General features: G+C 42.1%; 1 protein-coding gene across 10 annotated transcripts in view; it reads right to left on the bottom strand.

The window, feature by feature from the left end:
• GRAMD2B (GRAM domain containing 2B) overlaps positions 1 to 14,325 on the bottom strand; it is a 129,791-nt gene that overhangs the window by 25,676 nt on the left and 89,790 nt on the right. For 8 of the 10 annotated variants that reach the window (XM_045394178.3, XM_045394179.3, XM_065546698.2 and 5 more), the window contains exon 2: positions 3,446 to 3,565. In XM_045394178.3, coding sequence (XP_045250113.2) covers positions 3,446 to 3,565 — 120 coding nt within the window. Of the gene's footprint in view, positions 1 to 2,669; positions 2,713 to 3,445; positions 3,566 to 14,325 lie in introns of all 10 variants that reach the window. The other 2 variants (XM_005557647.5, XM_005557648.5) reach the window with 1 other exon arrangement.

Below are 14,325 nucleotides of genomic sequence, written 5' to 3'. Positions count from 1 at the left end.
CAAGTATTAATTGAGTGGGGCATTGTGTTAAATGTCTTGGGGCCCATAACACAGTCTTTGTCCTTAAGGCGCCTGTGTACGCATGCATCAAACACTTTTTAAAAAAGGCAGTACATGATTTAGCACCAAAACAAAAACAAAAACAAAAACAAAATATTACAGCAGTTAGGAGAAGGTATGGAGCCAATAAGTCTAACAGGAGGTGAGAGAAGAGGAAAACAGGCTGGGCACAGTGGCTCATGCCTGTAATCACAGCACTTTGGAAGGCCAAGGTGAGCAGACCACCTGAGGTCAGGCATTTGAGACCAGCCTGGCCAACATAGTGAAATCCCATCTCTACCAAAAGTACAAAAATTATCTGGGCATGGTGGTGCGCGCCGGTAGTCCCAGCTACTCGGGAGGCTGAGGCGGGAGAATCGCTTGAACCCGGGAGGCAGAGGTTGCGGTGAGCTGATATTGCGCCACTGCACTCTAGCCTCGGGGAGAGAGCAAGATTCTGTCTCAAAAAGATAAAAAAGTTAAATTTAAAAAAGTAAATAAAGAGAAGAGGAAAACAAGAGAATAATGTGGGCTTGAAATGCTGGGCCTAACAGGATACGCAAGAATCGGGTATGAGGAAAAGACACAACACATCCCGGAGTGGAAATACAATACAAGTGAAATCAGAATAAAACAAAAATGAAACCAAAAAACATGTGTGAAGCCAAATCTTCCTTTTTCCTGTTAAGGACAGAGGTCAGAGCTCCAGAGTTTCTTTCTAAGGCGATTCTAGTCCTGGTTTTCCATTTTAGTAGATGTGTGCATTTGTACGTGGCTTCAACCCTACGGCTAAAAGCAGTCGCTTCAAAGTAGCATGCATGGATGATTTTTGGAGTTATATATATGAATAAGTTTTACGATCGTGAAGTTGCTTTAATGTTTCTGGGAGGAAATGGCACATAAAATCCATGATTTCACGATATTATTCCTTAAAATGAGGTTCAGTTAAAAAAAAATTGGTTCAAAGTGGATTTAAGAACAATCTGAAGTAATTCAGGTGGTACCTGGGTGTCACAGATAAACAGAAAGGACTGAAGTTAGAGAATTATGCTCTGGTTTTCTCAGCTGTGAAAAGATGGACTATATGAAGTCCTAGGCTTCTTCTAGCCACTACAGTGTATGATTCCACAGTGCTCAAATCACAGGTCAAATACCCCTCAGCTGTTCAAGGCAAATGAATTTAATTTCAGACACAGGCCATTTAAGCTATTCACAGATGTAAATTCCCTGGGAATTCTAGGGATTACTTTTTTTTGGAAGCTATGAAAAACATTTGTTCTCTATTTGAAAATAAAACTATCTGTACAAATGTCAACTTACCTTTTATTTATACTATTCACAGATTTGAATTCATCATCTCTACTGATTCAAATTAATAAATGTTAATGGAATGGGCAAGGAAATGATCAGACTGTTTGAAGATCCATGGCCTGCAAGCAAATATGACAAGTAGGGTGGCTCTACCCTTGATAATTTCAAAAGGCAGAAGCAATAAGGGGGTTCATCTGCATGACACTGACCCCTGTGGACAGGGTATGTATGTATATAATATTGATTTCTTTGGGTCTTTTCAACCCTGTTATTCTCACTTCCTACAGGTGACAAGAAGCCCAGTGCAAAATGAAAATGTGGGGTCCCTTATATAAAAATTAATTAATTAATCTTTTGAGACAAAGTCTCACACTGTTGCTGAGGCTGGAGTGGCACAATCTCGGCTTACTGCAGCTTCCACTTCCTGGGTTCAAGCAATTCTCCTGCCTCAGCCTCCCGAGTGCATGCACCACCACACCTGGCTAATTTTTGTATTTTTAGTAGAGACGGGGTTTCACCATGATAGCCAGGCTGGTCTTGAATTCCTGACCTCAGGTTATCCACCTGCCTCAGCCTCTCGAAGTGCTGGGATTACAGGTGTGAGCCACCAGGCCTGGCCCCCTTACATAAAAATTATTAAGCATTTCTGGATAGCAAGAGGGGAGCATTAAACCAAGTGTGGGCCCTTTCCAGTTGCACAGACCACATGCTCATGAAGTTTAGCAAGCATGCCCTGTGAGAGTGTATTATTATTACTGAAGCCTGGGGAAGTTGGAGTAAAACCAACAGTGTTTTTAAGGTGCCTGCTGTAGTCAGCCAACAGTGGTGAAAGACATGAGAAATAACGTGCCTTGTGCCTTCGTGAAGAGAAGCATTAGGTGAGGCTTTGAGGGGAAACAACTAGAGGAAAAAAAATGGTTAAACTGAGATGCTGGCCAGGTGCAGTGGCTCACGCCTGTAATCCCAGGACTTTGGGAGGCCGAGGCCAGTAGATCACCTGAAGTCAGGAGTTCAAGACCAGCCTGGTCAACATGGTGAAACCCTGTCTCTATTAAAAGCACAAAAATTAGGTGGGCATGGTGGTGCACGCCTATGGTCCCAGCTACTGGGGTGGCTGAGGGAGGAGAATCGCTTGAACCTGGGAGGCGGAGGTTGCTGTGAGCTAATGTGCCATTGCACTCCAGCCTGGGTGACAGAGCGAGACTCCGACTGAAAAAAAAAAAAAAGTGAGATGCCACAAAACAGCATGCAGGAAAGACGGAGAGATAATTGGGAATTAGAGTCAGAAGAGGAAAATTTGGGGAAGAGTTAAGACTTACTCTTGGTCCTGAATGAAGCATAGATTTGGAGAGAAGACATGGGCTGATAAGCCAGGAAGGAAGCAAAAAGTGGAGTTAATAATCTTTCAGCAGAGACCAAAAGAAGTAGAAGGTAGCAGTTCTAAAAGTTCTAATAATGGTGAAGGACAACAATCATTTCTCTACTCAGTTTAGATAAACTGCACTCACCCATCACACACTCTTGGTTTAACTGCTATCTTTTGAGTGCCCCAAAGCAACTTTAGTCTCTACCAAACGGTAGTTGGTGCCTCTCAGAATGATGAAGCTACAGCTACACATCTCAAAACCACCTCTCCCCTGCAGCCCCACAACCAAACCGCCCCTCCCTTTTAGTCTGTCACAGGAAACTGGTGGCCTGAGGGGTCCCCGGGATGGCGATTCTTTTCCTTGGCTTTTTCATGGCCCCCAGGAAAATGAGACACCAGCTGGGGCACACCCGAGGCTGGGCAGACACTCCAACCTGGCCAGCCTTCCCAGGTGCTTTCTAAACATATGCCTGAGAGTGGGCCACCCTGGCCTCATCACTTAGCAAAATCAGCGCTTTCAGAAAGGTGCAGATGCTCTGCTGAAGGTTGGGGCAGGAGGGAGAAAAAGATGCTGCCTGGGTATCGGGGAAAAATGCTCATTCTTTCTCAGGAGTATTATTTGTCTATAGTATCAATACATCCTTACTCTAACAAAAAACCCCAGCTCCTCCCATAATACCCTCTCCGCAAAAGACGAAAGAGAACAAAGAGAGTCAACGGAGGACTCACCGTAGGCTAATGATTTTCTTCTGGTCTGGGGAGTCGGCCTCCACAGATGGGGTAGGGGATTGGGCTGTTGGCGACCTGCAGGCTTTCTTTTTCTCCTCCACACCATTCTCAGCCTCTGAGCTGAAGAAGAAAGGAAAATGCTTCACCTTAGACATTCAGAGAGAGGTAGCTGGAAGGAAAATGATGAAGTAACCTGGTTTTCTAGAGAGTGGAATGATTTTCATTCCCCACTGATAGGCTAGTTAACTTTGACAGCTAGGCCCTTTCCCAATCTCCATTCTAACCCCTTGCCTGGTGCCCCAATGGCAGTAGCTGCAGGTCATACCTGTTTCACTTGTAAATGCCAGACTGTGTGGACTTGCTGGCTCCCAGGTCTGCGTTGCCCAGCTCTGTTCTGCATAGTCTGTGCTGCCCAGCTCTGCTGCTCTGCATAGGCTGTGCTGGGGAAGTCAGATCACCTGGAGGCTGGGAGGGCCCTGCACATGTGCACACACACACGCACACACGCTCATGTGTGGCCTCCTGCAGGTGTGAGCCTTCCCTCTGGGAACCCCCACCCCTTTTGTTTGCACTTCTCTTATGTCACTTACATGTTGTTTAACCAAGCAGTTCCCTAAGCAATTTACAGTCTCTGATCTTTACAACCACCTAGACTAGGTAGGAATTACTACCCCCATTTTATAGATGAGGAATCTGAGGCTCTTGCTATCTTGCCTAAGTTCAGAGAGCTAGCATCTGTCTTACTTGAGATTCAAACTCAGTATGTCTGTCTGCAAAGCCTTTGTGTTCTCTCTCTCCATCCATCCCTCCAACCACCTACTCATCCATTTATCCCCATAACTAACTCTTCAGTGTGAGAGCTCCAGGGTGGGGTGGGAATCTTACTCATCTTTGTCCTAACCACGGGGTCTAGGATAGTGTTGACCTACAGTCATGATCAATAGGCTTTGGAAAAACTAGGTCTGACCTTGGTAAAAGAGAAGGTGGAGGGGAGTAGAGGGGAAGGTGAGTCAAGAGGGTTTGTGCATAGAACCAACAAACAGAGGACAACTAGCATGGGGGATGCAGAAGTGGGCTCCCTCAGTCGGCCGGTGAAGATCTCTTGGGAAGCAGGAGAAACCATTTCCAATGGGAAAGTGGGAAAGGAAGGGATGTTGAAGGAAAAATACAAAATGTTTTTTATGGATCAGAACTTCTTTGGTGCGTCAGCTCAGTAAAACACAAACGATACTTCTGAGGATGTGAGGACTCCACGGAGACTGAGCGTAAAGAAAGACACGTTAAGATTGCATTGCTATGAGAGATTAGCTAATCTTCATTTTCATTTACCACCTATTTGGTATTCTCACCTGGATATGACTGTGCAGGCAGGAAATGCCACTGGATAGTTTAAGCTGCCTGGTTGCTTTGCTGACCACTTTTCACAGCATATGAAAATTGTAGCCTAGGCAAGGAGTCCTATTGTAGTGTCAGAATCAAGGCCAGTATATCTGACAAGGGTATCTAACTAATAACCCCCACAAATGGTTGATACTTTTTTTTTTTGAGATGGAGTTTCACTCTTGTTGCCCAGGCTGGAGTGCAGTGGCACCATCTCAACTCACTGCAACCACTGCCTCCCGGGTTCAAGTGATTCTCCTGCCTGAGTAGCTGGGATTACAGGTGCACGCCACCAGGCCTGGCTAATATTTGTATTTTTAGTAGAGACGGGGTTTTGCCATGTTGGCCAGGCTGGTCTCGAACTCCTGACCTCAGGTGATCCACCCACCTTGGTCTCCCAAAGTGCTGGGATTACAGGCGTGAGCCACTGCGCCTGGCCATATGGTTGATGCTCTTAATTCTGTGGTAAGCATTTCTTTTTTCCTAGTAGATACATATCTGAGGACAGAGGCCCAACCTTCTATTTCTTCAATTCTTCTCAAAGTACTTAAAACAGTTACATACATTAAAAGGGCTTAGTCCATAACAGAATTGCATTATGTGACAAAGGTACATGGAAGGCCAAGGTCTTGAAATATTATTAGGAAAACCCTGTTTTGGTTTACATAATAATTGGACTTTATTAAACTCAACACCATGTTTAATTTGTGGACTCAAAGAATTTTAGAATAGTTAAGAGGCCTTAAAGCACATCTCTGGCTTTTTTCTCTTCCCCCAAAACACACACACATTATCTCTCTTCTTCAACAGATTCAGGCAGAAATCTACTTGAGAAGCCCTCTTTAAGTAGAGACTGGGTATAGAACTTCAATAATCCATCGCAACATTTATTCAGATATTTACTGGATTTTATGCAGGATCAGATGAAGACTTAGAGGGAGAGCCAGAGCTGTCCTGTACAGCATCTTTGTGTACAGAGAGCCACTCCACAAAAGGTGCTCCTGGCAGAGATAAGGTGCTCCTTGCTCTGGGCAGAAACGACCCAGCACCAACGTCAGAAGGCAGCAAAACTGAGGCTGGATTTCAGTCCCTCTTTGCCCCTGACCCATCTTGGTCAGGCTTTTGTGTGCAGTGCAGGTGACTAAGTGCTTAACCACATGAGGTGGTCCTGTTTTGGGACTCAGCTCAGCACTGAAAAGATTACAGTGCATGCCTCTAGATTGTCCTACTCAAACAATGTCTTTCAAGGATGGAACATACAGTTGTACTCAAAGTAGCTTTTTTCTACATACTCTCCACTTTATTTCTCCTTCAGCTTGTGTTTTGTCTTCAGCACTGGTTCTCTCCTGGAAGGTTCTAGCCAGGGGGCACATCCTCCACATTGCCTAAAAGTCTCTATGCTGCCTGCTGATTTTATAACTCACTAGGCATCGAATTAATTCATACCTTGTACTGGTACCTTTTCTCCCAAAAATCTTAGTTATCCAGCACTAGACTCAGTTCCTCAAAGGCAGGGAATGTCTGTTTTTTTTTTCCACGGCACTCAGCTCAGCATTTGCTCACAGTGGTCATTTATAGGTTGAATGATATGGATTAATTATGTAGTATCTCGAAGAGGAAGCGAAATTCACCTACGGGTCAATTCGATCTTAGGTTTTTGCTTACTTAAAGATGCTACAGGCTCAAGCAAGTTAATTCCTCACACAGGCAAGATTATTCCTGCAAGCGTCCCTTGCCTTGGAGGTCTCGTCAGCAGCAGACTGAAACTATGTAGAATTCAAGCAGCAGAGGCTAGCGTGTGTTTGAGTGAGCAGTGTGGGAGGGGAAATGGAATGCTTCCTCAAGGCCTTTTGGAAACTTTGAAGTCCATGAAGCTGAATCAGGCCTCTCAGCAACTGTAAAGTTACGGTCAATGAAGCTGAACAGGTTTCATTTAAATCATGAAAATAAGGAAATCAGGTTTTATTTATTTTTTAACCAGAAGACAAAGCCCTGTTACGGACTTTGACTAAAAGAGTCAACTGAAAAAACAAACCAAAAAAACCAATCCACCTATTTCAACAAATATTTACTGGACTGGTCCCTGCTGTCAGGGTGCTCAGAGCTTTGTAGGTAAGACAGGTAAGTGAGCTGGCAGTTGTTAAGTACCCATAGAAGGAGTAGAAGATGCTGGAGACACAGGACCAACCTTCACTTGACCTTGGCAGGTTATTTCTCCTCCCATCTCCAACCCACTTTGAGCATCAGTTATGGTCCCTGCCTGAAAAGTTTTTAGTAGAAATTTCAAAGCAGTGAGATAGTCATGCTTATAATAACGAAACCTGACTTCACCTATTAGGGGACAGCATTTTTATTTTTATTTATTTATTTTTTTGAGATGGAATTTCACTCTTGTCATCCAGGCTGGAGTGCAATGGCGTGATCTCTGCTCACTGCAACCTCCACCTCCTGGGTTCAAGTGATTCTCCTGCCTCAGCCTCCTGAGTAGCTGGGATTACAGGTGCCTGCCACCATGCCTGGCTAATTTTTGTATTTGCAGTAGAGATGGGGTTTCACCATGTTGGCCAGGCTGGTCTTGAACTCCTGGTCTCAAGTGATTTGCCCGCTTCGGCCTCCCAAAGTGCTGGGATTACAAAGCATAAGCCACCATGCCCGGCCAGGGAAAGCATTTTTATTACTGGCTAGGAAAACCTTGTTTCAATAAAACACTGCCACACACTGTTACACAATTTATAAATACAAAAACAGGTTGTACAATCCCTATCAATCATCTAATATTTGTCACTTCCCAGACCTCATTAGTTTGATGACGACTTAAATTTGGATTTCACAATTTTTCAGAATTAGAACTCTAATGTGGAGGCAACCATCATTCCTCCTGGAGATAGTATCTGTGAGTTTCAGGTAAACTCAATATGCCTTTCTCTTGTCACATCACTGGCCCTTTGCCCCTCCTGCTGGGAATGTATTGTATTCAGGCACCATCACATGCAAGTCCAAGTAAATAAGTGGCTGAGGGCAGAAGTTATGATTAAGCTGTGTCTCAGGTGAAGGAAAACAAGTGTTACACTGTGGTTCAGTCCAAGAAGGTATGTTCCCTTCTACTTACAGTGGTGAGTCCCTGTGTTTGAGTCTACTTACATGTTAATCTAAGCTAAAGGCATAAAAAGATGTCACTAAGCTTCCTTATGGTAGCAGAAGTAGAGGTAGTTTTATATCTACCATTATTTTTTAAGAAGTCTCTGATCATTTTAAAGCCACAGTCTTGACCAACAAAGGTTTAGAAGAGTCTTGAAGATAGGATATGTTTCATCAGAGGGTCTTCATAGAATAAATTCCTGGAAATGGGATTGTTGTGGTCATGGGTGGGTCTCTGAAAGTAGAGTGTTGCTGAAACCCTGTAGTGAAAACCAGGTTGGCATCTGGATTCACCAAGATCTGGGGCCTCATAGGCGTTTGTTTTCAGAGGGCTGCCTGCTCAGTGGCTCCGTGGCTGGCAGACACTCTTTGGAAAGCAAAGAGCTGGGCTATAGAGATGGAAGAGGGCTGGACAGCAGCCATAGTACAAATAAAGAGAGGCCTCACAGGGACCAAAAGAGGGAAATAGAATGGAGTGTGGAAGTACAAGAGTGAGCAATGGAGACAGGATGGCTGGGAAACCCTTTAGCTTCTCCAATTTCATAAACTCGGAATCTCCCAAATTAGATTTTTATAAGTCAAGAAGAATGACCTTCCATTTACAATTCTGATACATATATTTTTGTTTGGACAACCATACATTTCATTTATCTATCTACATATTTATTTCTGAATAGGCACTATAAGCATAAGTATAAAATTTAAAAGTTACAAATAGAAAAACAAATTTCTTTTTACCCCTGTTTCATGGTGACTCAGTTTCTCTCCACAAAGGCACCTGCTCTTCCCAGCAACTTGTGTGTCCTTCCTGGGAGAGTCTGTGCACATATCAGCATGTGCATTTTTGAAGTACAAAGGATAGATAGCATGCTATTCTACGCCTTGCTTTTTTTTTTTTTTTTTTTACTTATTGTATCTTGGTGCTCTTTCCCTGTCAGTACCTATAGATCTTCCTCATACTTTTTAAATGACTGCATAAAGTTCCATTGTGAGGATGAACCGTTATTTTACCAGTTCCTTATTGACGGGGCATGTAGGTGGATTCCAGTCTTTTGCAAATACTAACAACATTGCACAAATGTCCTTATATGTTTATAACGTGTGAATAATTTTCTGGAAATGGAACTGCTGCATCAAAAGGTATATGATAGAAAAAACGTTACAGCTATTGCCAAATTGCCCTCAGTAGACATTTTGTGATTCACACCCAAATATACAACAGTGTTTATGTCTTCTCACTAATAAAGTGTTAGCCTTAAAAATATACATATTTTGAAGTACCTAATAGCTGGCACACAAAATAACAATAATCATTTTAATCATGACAAGTGCTAAACTTTTTGATCTTTGCAAATGTAAAAGGCTAAAAAATATTCCACTACAGTTTTCATTTGCATTTTCTTCTTAAGAGTAAAGCTGAGTGTGTTTCCATATATCTAAGCGCTTATTAAAATTTTTCTTGTTTTGTGAATTAGTTGTTTGTATGTACATTTTGCCAATTTATCTAATGGTTTGCTGTCACTCAGGCTGGAGTGCAGTACAGTAGCACAATCTCAGCTCACTGCAACCTCTGCCTCCCAGGTTCAAGTGATTTTCCTGTCTCAGCCTCCTGGGTAGCTGGGATTACAGCTCAGGGGTTTGTGATTGTGCCACCGCACTTTACCCTGGGTGACAGAGTGAGACCCTGTCTCAACAACAAAAAATGGCAGCTACTGAGGAGGCAGATAGGGGATGGGAGAGGTGGGATTGAGATCATTATACAGTTTTAATGAGTTATGGTATTTTGGTAAGCATTTAAACAATTTTAAAAGTTTTATTCATATCCTTGTAGCAAAGATGTAAGGTACAGAGTGGATAATAAAAATCAGTGGATTTACTATCTTCAAATGTTTGAACTCTTACTATGTGTAAAACCTCATAGCAGATTTTATGTTCTCAAAGGACTTAGGCTTTACTGGGAACTTAAGTTTAGTACATAAAAAAAGAACAAAACATGTCGTAAAGGATATTGTGTCATAAAGAAGGTGTCTAAGGAATTCAGAAACCTCTTCTAATTGTAAAGAGGAGACTCAGAGAAGTTGTGTGGAAGAAATAAGCATGACACCCTTGTGTGTGGGGAGGGCACCATGTCTTTTCTAGTTAAGTAGAAAAATATTATAGCTGTCAGAAATATATTTCAGTACGAGAAATGTAAATTATATTTCTATTTGTTGTATAAAACAGTAAAAATAAAACAGCCCTTTGGATTGGAGACATCAAAACTTTCATTACTGCATCACAGCCGTCGGTGCCACCTCTCTGCCCGAAGAAATGCTGTAGGTATACAATGATTATTGTGGAAGGATTGAGATTTGAGCTGGATACATACAATTTGGACTCATAGAGATGCCATAAGGTCACGAGAAACACAAGGAAAGGCAGAAGCAAAATATGCAGACAAGGAAAAGTCACTCTCACAAGGAAATCCAGTAGGTTTTTTTTTTTTTTTTTCCCTGAAGTACAGGCAGCAGGAAGAAGCAGAAATTAAGTGGTGAAGTTTGACTCCTAACGAGAGAAGGCTACTTTTAGACTTCATTTGACTGGTGGCAGGTATTAATTGAAGATTTTTAAACAGAAGGAATGAAATGACAAGATATTAAATGCCCACCTTTTATACATCATGGACCTGATGAGCTATGGGCTTCTGGAGGACTATATTCCTATTTGTACAAGAACAAGGGAGGGTGGAAGCTGGAGACGAGAGAAAACAGAAAGGCAGGTAGGGAGGTGAATCTGAAGGCAAGAAGCAGACACTGCATTGGAGGGACAATCCAGAGATAACATTGGAATGATTAGGGAGAGCATGCAATGGAGAGGAACATCTGAGAACACCAAGATTATCTGGGGGATGGAGAGGATGGCATTGCCACTAACAGTTACAGAGAACCCAAGAGAAATTGTAGTTTGGTGGGAAGGATTTTGTAAATTTAGTTTTAGACATAATAGATGTTATATTGATAGCAGGTAGAAAACTGTATCTAAAAAAACCAAAAGAGCCCCAAATATGTCAACAATAAAAAGAATATCCGATTTTGCAGAGAAGGGGTTCTGCCAATTTGGAAACTAATTCCATTGAGTCTCAAGCACACTGCTGTAGCAAAAATGAATACCTAAACACCAGCAGCAATAGCAGTGCTAGAGAAATGGTTTAGCAGAGGCCACCATCTGGCTCCAGTACCCTCTTTAATATGGTCTCAAAGAAGACCCCTCTGTTCTCATGAAAGTGGACAAGTCATTGTCCCATGAACAATCGTGTGATTCATTCCTGCCTCTGTGTCTATTCCTAATTCTGTTTTCCTAAAACATTATGTCTCTTTGAAAGCCTAAGGCAACTCATTTAACTCCAAAAAGCAATTAATTGTTAAGATTCTGATTCTGGAGAGACAGAAACCCAACTCAAACTAGCTTATGTTTTTTTAAAAAAGTAACCAAACAGCCCCCAAGGGTTTTTGTCACTGCTTTAAGATGAAGTCAACAGTAGAGAGTGGGTGCAGCTGCAGTGATTTCCCTTCCACCCTTGGAATGCACAGCAATGATCTCTAGGATCTTCCTCTCCAAGACTTCTGGGACATCAATGTGCAATTCATCCTCCTGAGACACTGCCTCCATTATGTCATGCTCCAGAGTCAACAATGGCTTTCTATTGAGCACCAGATCGAGGTATCTGGACACAAGCCAAGACCCTCCAGTTTTGCAATCTCCCTCTGCTTTTCAAAAGGAATTCTCTGTTCCAGCCATGTTGGTCTTCTTACCTTGGCTGTACTTATATCATGTTCTGTCCTTCCTCTATGCATTGATTCTCAGTCCTCTGCTCCCTCCTCTCTACACACAGGAACCAATCATACCAGACTCTGAACAAATCCAATTACATCCCCACTTTGATACTGACCTCCATCTCTTTATTATCAATAATATAAGAAATTCTGCAATTAATACTTATTGCCTAGACATCTATTTGCAATACAGGAAAACAATTAGCATTTTAAAAAGGGCTTGGGCTTAAATTTTATCTCAAAACCTATCTCATGAACTCCTTCCCAAGTGTGGTTGACAAGTTTTGGAAGAGCAGGTGGGAGCAAGAGAAAAAGGTCAGTCTTTTCATTTTCCCCACTGCTGAATTGGCATTGTGTGCAAACTTATTTTTTTCAAACTGATTATTAGTTAGATGAGCAATAATTTGAAACCATATGGAAACTTGAAAAGACTGTCTTCATCAAACTGACTTCACAGCAGTAGCATTTTGAGGCCAAGCACAGTTGGAAAATAACAAAGTAAATTATAAAATGCAGCAAGGAGGTAGCAATGGACTTTCCTAGTTTCCAGCCAAGGAAGATTGATGCTGCTGATAGTGAATTCTCTTTTGCTATTTACAGCCTGAGTACATGAATGCTATTTTGCATTGCATAATACTACCGAACTTTCTAAAAACATATACTGAATATATCTCCTCCAAACTAGACTATAACCTTTTTAGGGGCAGAGACTTTAAGCATTTTTTTTTGAATTTCTGTCTTCATTCCTTTTTTTTTTTTTTTTTTAAGATGGAGTCTTGCTCTGTTGCCCAGGCTAGAGTGCAGTAGTGTGATCTTGGCTCACTGCAACCTCCACCTCCTGGATTCAAACAATTCTCCTGTCTCAGCCTCCTCAATAGCTGGGATTACAGGCGTGTGCCACAATGCTCAGTTAATTTTTGTATTTTTAATAGAGACAGAATTTCACCATGTTGGCCAGGCTGGTCTCAAACTCCTGACCTCAGGTGATCTGCCCACCTTGGCCTCATATCTTCATTCCTTTTTGAAGCTCTTCTCCAGTAGCAGTTGGATGTCACAATGAACCACTTTAATATACCTAAGATATATTAGAGGACATCTATTTGATTAAGGTTTTTGTCCTGAAGACTGTGTTTAGGAAAGAATTAGTTTTAAATTAGTTTTAAAGTCCAGAAAAACATATTTAGGGAAAATGAAAATTTTCATTACTCAGTGAGGTCTATCATAAAGGAGACCAATTTGGAACCTCACTTTAAAGGAACAGAAGATCAAAGAGAACAAAACTATGAGGATGAGAACTTCAAGCAAGAGTCATAAAAGGTTCTATTACTAGTATACAAAGGAGGAGAAAGGAAAGAACTGACTTATATATCAGGAATGCCAAGGAGAAGTGGTATCTGTAGCATGAGAACTGCCAGGAGAGTAGAATGATAAGGAATAGAGTGGCTGAGGGGCTAGACTTACTGATGGACGGATAATGGTGCTTCTGAATTTAGGATGGAATAACAGGCCCTGCCATGGTTTCCTGAGATGTGACAGTTTATGAAGCTGATACTTATGAGAAAATTATTGTCTATCTTTTGATAGACGGGTATTGCAAGAGAGTAATGTCAGGGAAACCGGGTGCTATGGTCTGAATGTTTGTGTCCACCAAATATTGATATGTTGAAATTCTAACCCCTAAGGTGAAGGCATTAGGATGTGGGGCTTTGGGGAGGTGATTAGATTATGAGGGTAGAGCCCTCATGAATGGGATTAATGCCCTTGTAAGGAGCTCATTAGTCCCTTCCACCACATGAGGATCCAACAAAATATAGCCATCCCTGAAACAGCAAATATGTCCTCACCAGATACTGAATTTGCTGATGACTTCATCTTGAACTTCCAGCCTCCAAAACCATGAGAAATAAATTTCTGTTGTTTACAAGAATGTCAATCCATTTGCATTGCTATAGAGGAATACCTAAGACTGGGTAATTTATAAAGAAAAGAGGTTTAATTGGTTCACAGTTCTGCAGGCTATCTAGGAAGCATAGTGCCAGCATCTCCTTCTGGTCAGGACCTCAGGGAGCTTACAATCGTGGTGGAAGGCGAAGGCACATCCCATGGTGAGAGTGGGAGCAACAGAGAGAAGGGGAAGTCCAAGACTCTTTCAAAAAAACTAGATCTTATATGAACTGAGTGAGAACTCACTCATCACCAAGGGGATGGTGTGAACCCATTTGTGAGGGAACCACTGCCGTGATCCAATCATCTTCCACCAGGTCCCACCTCTGACACTGGGAATCACATTGGAACATGAGATTTGGAGGGGACAAACATCCAAACCATATCGTTCTGCCCCTGGCCCCTCACATCTCATCCTCACATTGCAAAATACAATCGTACTTTCCCCAAAGTCCCCAAAAGTCTTAACTTGTTCCAGCATCAAGTCTAAAGTCCTAAGTCTCATATGAGACTCATCTCCTACCACTGATGAGCCTGTAAAATAAAAAAAGTTATGTACTTCCAAGATACAATGGTGATACAGGCACTGGATAAACATTCCCATTC

The sequence above is a fragment of the Macaca fascicularis genome, chromosome 6 (assembly GCF_037993035.2).
Source record: "Macaca fascicularis isolate 582-1 chromosome 6, T2T-MFA8v1.1".
In the NCBI taxonomy this organism is placed as follows: Eukaryota; Metazoa; Chordata; class Mammalia; order Primates; family Cercopithecidae; genus Macaca; species Macaca fascicularis.
The sequence above is the reverse complement of the archived record's forward strand: the minus strand, read 5'-3'. Positions and strand labels throughout refer to the sequence as shown.